This window comes from Astatotilapia calliptera, chromosome 7 (assembly GCF_900246225.1).
Source record: "Astatotilapia calliptera chromosome 7, fAstCal1.2, whole genome shotgun sequence".
NCBI lineage: Eukaryota > Metazoa > Chordata > Actinopteri > Cichliformes > Cichlidae > Astatotilapia > Astatotilapia calliptera.
Genome location: NC_039308.1, coordinates 37,125,538 through 37,133,101, shown reverse-complemented (window position 1 = coordinate 37,133,101; position 7,564 = coordinate 37,125,538). Strand labels below are relative to the sequence as shown.

Sequence of the window (7,564 nt, the reverse complement as noted above, 5' to 3'; positions counted from 1 at the left end):
TAACACGTGTGACCGCAAAATAGGAAGGTTCTGTGGTAAATTCTGTACACTCATGTGGCTCTATGCCATATTACCTCGCATATGGACCAAAACACCCCTGATCTTCCAGACAGTGCCTTCATACCAATGGCTCACTAAACCAAAAAAAAAGGGGGGAAAGTATTTATGCAAATCATCCTGACACAAACACAAAATCTGCTGAACTGCGTCTTGTCTCCATCCAGAAATTAATAACAGTAATACATGTGGTGTCTTGGACAGCAGGTTGTGGTTATACGTTTCCTCTGATAGAACATGGACTGAGCATGATTGCCAAACCCTACTTTCAGTAAAAAGTAAAAAGAGGAAGCTGTAAGAATGCCACAGCTACTCAAGCTGTTGGAACAGGACATGACTCAGCCTGGAGCACTTTTTGAAAACATAGTTTAAAACTACTTTACCGTTTCAACTCAATTCAATTCAGATTGATTTATTTAGCATCAAATCATAATATAACGCACCTTGAGGCCACTACTATTGTAAGGTAAAGAACCTACAATAATATCTAATGATTAAATGTATAATCACATAGTGATTGAAACCTGAAGGCTCTGCCTCCTGAGAGTGAAGTGCTTTTACAATAGTCACGACTGATAGCTACCACTCCCTGAGCGTGGTTCTGCAAGTTTTATTCCTGTTAAAGTGAGTTTTTCCATCCCAATGTTGCAAAGTGCTTGTTGAGCTTCCCTCTGTATTACTGTCAGTGTAAAGCTCCTTGAAGTGGCACTTTGTAGATTAATTTGAATAGAACTGAAAGGATCCAGTGATCATACATGCATTTTTTTTCTTTTCAGGATGTTCAAAAATCTGATGGTCTCTGCCTTTTCTTGCAGCCTGAAGATGGCCTTATCCACTTTCCTTCAGGAAAATACTTTGAATTAATTCCAACCTTTTATCTGGCGGATTTTTTTTTTTATAAAGAAATAACATTGATAATCCCTCTAAGCTGTATCTGTTCTTGTTGTTGGATGTGCGTTTCTATAAAAGACCAGGTTAAGGTAGTGTTGCCTTTTAAAGCTTTTACTCTGTTGTTCCTCAGGTCAGACAGGAAAGTTACTAATAAGAAATAGAGCTGCATCATTGCTGCCGTCAGTTATCACTGTAAAGTTCAAAACCCTCCACGCTACTGCAGAAACGTTGTGATGCAAGAGGGTGTGGATAAACGAATTACTCACACAGAGGAATTTCCTCAGCTTGAAGTGTAGCTTCATGTGAGTGAATCGTGTCATTATCTCACGATTCAAAGGCTCGCCATGAAAAACATTTCATGTCGTCAGCTCCCACACTGTTCATTATATTTATTGACTCAATATGTATTTTTAGCTCTTAAGCTGAGGTGACTAACCTCTTTGCATTACACATGTTGTTATTCCTGCTTTCTCCAATTCCCTTTCCCCTCCTCCCACTTCCAAGTTTCATCAAGTTTACTATTACATAAGCAGATGAAAGTCAGTGAATAAATTCACAAATCTGACACAAGGATTAATACAGGCAGTCTACTAATAACAGTAATAATAAGAAAAAATCTTTGTAGTGTAGCCTGCCAGAAGCATCCAGATATTCAGCATCAGATTTGATATATTTCCTGCTGTGATCTGTAATACTTGTAGAAAGCACAAACAGTCATGTGGAAAAAAGTTTCAATTTTAATCAAGAGGTTTTAATCAACAAATATCTGGTTAAAGTCATTTAATCCAAACGAATGCAGTGTGAAAATCACCACCATGAGACTAACAATAAAATATGAATAAAATAAGAAGCAAGAGACAAGCATCAGTAAGTTTTGTGCTTTTATTAGTAGAGTTTCATTTTTTCCCCAAAGCGTCCCTGAGTACAAGCAATACAAAAACCTGTCTGTTCATATCTGGTGTGGTGGTTTCTTTAAACATTAACACATTTCTGTTTGGCTTTTGAACACACACACACACACACACACACACACACACACACACACACACACACACACACACACACACACACATAAAGACTTACAAAAGTTATTAGGCATGTACGAAAAATCTAAGAGGTTTATTTGAAAGGCTGGTGCTAGGCTAACAAAATAACTAAACAACAGTAGCATCTCATGCTAAGATAGCTCTGGGATAACAAACTGGGATAACAAACTGGAACAGGATAAACATGTACGATTGATAAATGAGTGGGTAATCTGAAAATAAATAATGGTCTTCAATTTTAACAGCAGAGGGTATGGTTTCATTAAATATCTCAAAAATATTGGTATATGTCTGCATCTATTTAATGTAATAGAAATTAATTCTCTTTAAATATTTTAAACCATTTTTCAGTGCAAATTCAAAAACAAGAACCACACACACACATTTTGTATGCTCAGTCTTTAAAGCTGATGAACTGAAATTACCCTTATGTGGAGCACCTGCCTCTTGAACCACAACAAAAGACTGAAACCCCAAACTGGATGGTTCAGGAGGAACTGAGGGGCTTGCATAAGGGCACTTTAAGTTCCAGGATTAAAAATATAAAGCATACAACTGTTTAAATTTTAACCTTAACATTCACCAGGTTACCAGTGACCCATCTAAGGTTAGGATGCAATTAACATGCCCTTCAAATTACGGGGCCTCATTGAATATATGATAATACATCTGAAAGGCAAATTTGTCTTGTTTCTGGAAATTAGCCTATTTAGCATGTGGCTAAAACCAAACCAAACACAACCCTAACCCTATAGAACACCAAGTTATATTAACTTAAAAAGTAAATGCATTAAGAATGAGACCATGATCACGTACAATAATTATTGGAGAAAAGCGCCAAAAAAGGATGTCTTGATCAGGTTGTAGCCATCTATGACTTTCACGCTCAAAAATTCTCCATCTAACCGGTCAAAAAGCTGCCCCACAAACAAGGTCTGGTAGTCTTTTGTCTGACACTTGACACTCTCCCAGGCATCCAGTTCTGTAGTGACTTTACCGTATGCTTCACTCCAACGGTGCAGCTGTATATGGAATTTCTGGAATTCGGAACCTTTCACATCATCATTACAGCTTAAAGTAAACCTCAGGTAGATGAAGTAGATACCAGTCGTGGGAATCACAATGGCATTCTTCTCTTTGTTGTAGTTCATTTTTCCCAGTATAGGAGCCCACGTGATGTAAGATCCATTAGCCTTGCCGGTAGACTCTGCAAGAGAGGATATCAGCCTGTGAGTCACTGAATCACTCACATCCTGAGATCCTTTTTTAACTTATTGTATATGTATTCTTTTTGTTTCTCTTAAAAGGGTGCTCTTTTCGCTTGCGCTAAAAGGGTTTGCATATAATTTTCGTTGTTCTTAAAGCACAATGACAATAAAGATTCTGATTCTGACGAAACAGCACAACCTTTTCTATTGTGTTTCTATTTGTTTTAGCTGCCTCTGAGCCCGGAGGCTCGTCTAACCTTTAAGTACATTCCAGCTTTTCATGCTGCAGATTTTCAAGTATTTATGCACAGCTGGATTGTCCCCCTCAATCTATAGCTATAATTCTATAATCTATAACTGTATGCAATTAAGGATTTGTTCATATCCCTCTGAGAGCTCTTTAATACCTCACACAGTTACATATAAACACATGGAAAGCACAACATAGATGGTGTAAACTAACATGAGACACTTACGGAGATGAATTTTCTGTGTTTCCGCTTGCCTTTGAACAGTTTCTGCATGTGGAACTAGACAGAAGAAGAGAGAAACTGAAATGAGTTGTTTTCCCTTGTTATAATATCTTGGAGAAAGTGTTTGCATAAAGCAAACACAAGCGTGAGTGTGTTCTTTCAGGTACAGTATGGGAGATTAGCCAAAAAGACTGGAGAACAGAGCAGCTTGAAATACATGTATTCCCAGTAACAACACATATAATTAAAAATAGATTAAAAGACATGACATACCTTCAGGGCACCCTCTCTCTTGCTTTGAGTAGGCTGGAGTTTGGTCTTCTGCACTCTGGGAATAAAGGAGAATTAACTTTAATAAAACCTTGAGTCGTGTAGAGCTTTGCAGTCATTGATGGTCTGTTTTTAAAAATTTGTATTCACGCAAAAATTTGAAAACTTATGTCCAGCAACACAAAATTCATTAAACTATGTTAACCTGTAAGAAAAAGAGCCCACAGCATGCTTGTGCTTGTAAAAATAACTTTAACTGGCGGATATGTGTTTAACACTACAGTTAAAAACAGTAATAAAAATCAGCAACACACTGTTGTTGGAGCAAAACCTGCGTAACTGTCTGCTAAGAAGCTGAAATACTAGAAACTCAAATGCAGGGAGCACAAGAATCACAGGAATGTTGCTCAGAGGGATCGGGCGCAAATCAAAACAATCAGCTCTCGTGTTTTCAGTGATACCAGCCAGTACAGTTTCCTTACTATTAAAATAAAATCTGTCATGAAGTGCGCACACACGGCAATCAATAATATAGCACCACAAAACACAATACCACAATCTGGGCACATCTATCAATGTCTGTATGAGTCGACTTTATCAGACAAGTTAGACAGCGTAATCTGTCCGAAATGCGTTTATGATTTAAGTGCAATGCAAAAAGGTTTGATAGAATTGCAGTCAACATTCCTGCTAAGGTAAGTCTGTCGCATCACTGCTTCAGACAGACTAAAGTCTCCAAGGAAAAAACAACTCACCCCGTCTCTGCTGGATCCAGATTTTCCATGCTGCCCTAAATTAGCACACGTGCTGTAAACAAACAGTGCAGTACAGCCGAGCAGAAGGAGCAGAGTGATTAGCCGGAGCCTCGCCTCCTGCCTCTTCATGTCCCGGCAGTGATTGATGAGGATCAGCACAGATTCGTCTGAGCTCACATTTATCAAAGCATCCCCACAGGCAGCCCCAGCAGGTACGGTGGGTCCCATCACTTTCTGTCCCATAATGTCTTCAACAAGAGAGACTGGTCTAGGAATAAAGCTGCTTCTGACTGATACATGCACACACTCTTATAGCAGCTAAACGCCTACACCAAAAAAACTGGAATTACCTCATCTGTCCCTTCGTGCAGACAGGAAGGGAGAGGAGAGAGAGTGAGGAGGAGCATACACCACTTCCCACACTGACCCACGTTCACTAGACTAGAGTCCGGTTATAATGTGTCATGTGTTGCTCTTTACATTCAGCTTGTTTCCTCATCTGATTCCAACAAGTCAAAAGATTTTTTTTTCACAGTTATGACTCAGGCTGTGGTGCTAAAGAAGAGTCTCTGTTTACCTAGACATGCACTCGTAAAAGAAAAAAGTCTGCCAATGGCTTTTTTTAAGGCTTGAATTCATTCCAGTCCTTTACCTACTCAAGTTTTCTGTTCATCTGTGGTTTAACAGACGTCTAAATGATACATAACTGTCAGATCTTAAAGAGATTAAACCGGATTAAAAAGTGAAAGTTTATTGCATCACATCTAAAACAGATGTTTGTTTGTTTGTTTGTTTTATCTCATCTACAGTACAGGGTAGGGTTGCTCCTTTGTGTATACTTGTTTGCCTAATTGAAACATGAAAATGATGCCAAAATAAATCTATATGATTTAATGGAAAAGGTAATGCCTTCTAGTCTATGAAAAAACTAACCATAAACCCAACAAGTGGTTAAAAGTCACAAATGATAAGTTGTTTTTTCAGGGTTTTGCAAAGACTTTATTCTATGTTATCAGACAGATAAATAACACAGAGACATCAAGATTAAAAAGGCTTACATTTCAAATGTCAAAGTCTAGATCACCCCATTTTGAAATTGCACACACAGACCTTTGCCTTACTTTAAAAAAAAAAGAAAAATTCAAACCTAACTGGTTCTGGGTAGAGTTTGGGTTTCAATAGCATCCACTCCTTTTTATGCAGTTTTTTTTTTAACCAAAGTGAAATGCCCAGTTAGAAATGTTTCATCAGAAAATGTTTAATACCAGTGAATTCATTTGTAAGATAACATTAACATAGTGTGTGACTAAGAAAACAATAACCTACATGTCTTGCCCATGAGCTGCTGTCATGCAGTTAAATCCGCATTTGGTTGAAAATTGATAAGCTGCTTTTTAAGGCTACTGCAAAGACTGAATACAACCTGATTACACGTCCAAATGATTCATAACTATCTATGCTAAAATTAGTTTCACTTTGGTTCACATAACAAGTGTGGAGGAAGGCTCAGGAGGTAGAGTAGGTTATTTATTAATTGGAAGGGTGATGAGTCAGTCAGCATGAATGTCCTAAGATACTGAGCCCTGGGTTCCCAGATATGTTTGTGTGTGTGTGTTATGCAAAGTGCTCAGGCATTAAATAAAAAGCATTGCATTGATATGTGTGTTGTTTGGTGAATGAGGCTGTTAGTACAAAGCACTTTGAGTGATTATTTAGAAACGTGTTGTAACTACCAGTCCACTGACCACACTATTTCAGAAATGCAAAAAATGCCTTTTTCAAAGCTCTCAACATCGGCTTTGTCATTAGTGACCCTCATAGGGTTAGGATTTAGTTAGTGTCCACTGCTGTTTATAAAATTTTTGGAACAGCAAGCTGAAAATGTCTTTACAGAATGAAAAATGAAAAAGCAAACTGAGAAAAAAAACAAAGATGATGAAACAAAAGCCAGTCATAATATGGATCCGTTTCAAATGCTCTCTTGCTGTCTTTTCAGGCTATTTCAGGCTATAAGACTTGAATTCATTGTGATCATCCACTGAGAAGCTTCCTGTTGAATAGATGTCTAACAGGGGTCTAAAGGGCTCCTTACCATCTTTGCTAAAAATGGTTTCAGTTTGATTCAAAAGTTATCTATGAGTCCTCCTAAGTCATTATCTCAGACATCTCATATGCAGGTTGGTGCATACCTGCCTAAAGATCAAACCACCAATAGGTCAGTTGATTAGTTATATATATTATATATGTATGCCACGGCAATCATATGAACTGTACTTTTGCATTCCACCCATGCGTGGTTTGATCTAGAAGTCAGAGTAATGACACATTTACCCAGGTATTGCCTGAAGGAAGCTGCCTCTCCTGGAAAACACTGTGTTCTGCCACACCCCAAAATTCTTTAGGATTTATTTGTTTTAAAAACTGTGAGGGTAGTGTTTGTGTTCAGTTATTATGCACCTCTAAGGGACTTTTGCTGCTTGTTGTAACTGTTGTAATTGTAATGCTTGAGTTAATATATGACTAACAGAAGCCTAACCCTAGATGTGCTTATGGCCTGGTAGGTGTTAAGAGACTAAATATATCTATGGTACAGGGACTCCTGGGTAGTTTAAGCGTTTTTTTTTCACCACAAAACAATATCTAATGGTTTAGTGGTGCAGCTGTGAGACTAAGCTACCTCTGTTTTAAGAAACTCTCTAAAACGAGCATGTCTTTGAGTAAATATGTGAACTTGTCTTTTTTGTTAGGTGTTACTATTAACTGACTGTTAAAATGCTCAAATTAGGTTTTTCTATGGACCTAATCTGGGTTAGTTTGGGAAATTATTAGTCATATACAGTGGGGCAAAAAAGTATTTAGTCAGC

At 37.9% G+C, this 7,564-nt stretch overlaps 1 protein-coding gene across 1 annotated transcript; it reads right to left on the bottom strand.

The window, feature by feature from the left end:
- Positions 1–1,975: 1,975 nt before the first annotated feature.
- LOC113027389 (uncharacterized) lies at positions 1,976–5,098 on the bottom strand. The gene is made up of 4 exons (XM_026177002.1): positions 4,701–5,098; positions 3,949–4,003; positions 3,679–3,732; positions 1,976–3,201 (listed from the first exon to the last, which is right to left on the bottom strand). The coding sequence occupies exons 1-4, from the start codon at positions 4,941–4,943 to the stop codon at positions 2,816–2,818; spliced, it is 738 nt and encodes a 245-aa protein (XP_026032787.1). The 5' UTR covers positions 4,944–5,098; the 3' UTR covers positions 1,976–2,815.
- Between the last annotated feature and the right edge of the window lie 2,466 nt (positions 5,099–7,564).

What these genes read in the sequence shown, in the direction of transcription:
- LOC113027389 (XM_026177002.1), bottom strand. Translation starts at nt 4,943, where the DNA reads ATGGGACAGAAAGTGATGGGACCCACCGTACCTGCTGGGGCTGCCTGT. An exon ending in AGAGAGAGGGTGCCCTGAAG is followed by an intron (nt 3,733 to 3,948) that starts GTATGTCATGTC and finishes TCTTCTGTCTAG; the next exon opens with TTCCACATGCAGAAACTGTT. An exon ending in AACACAGAAAATTCATCTCC is followed by an intron (nt 3,202 to 3,678) that starts GTAAGTGTCTCA and finishes CCTCTCTTGCAG; the next exon opens with AGTCTACCGGCAAGGCTAAT.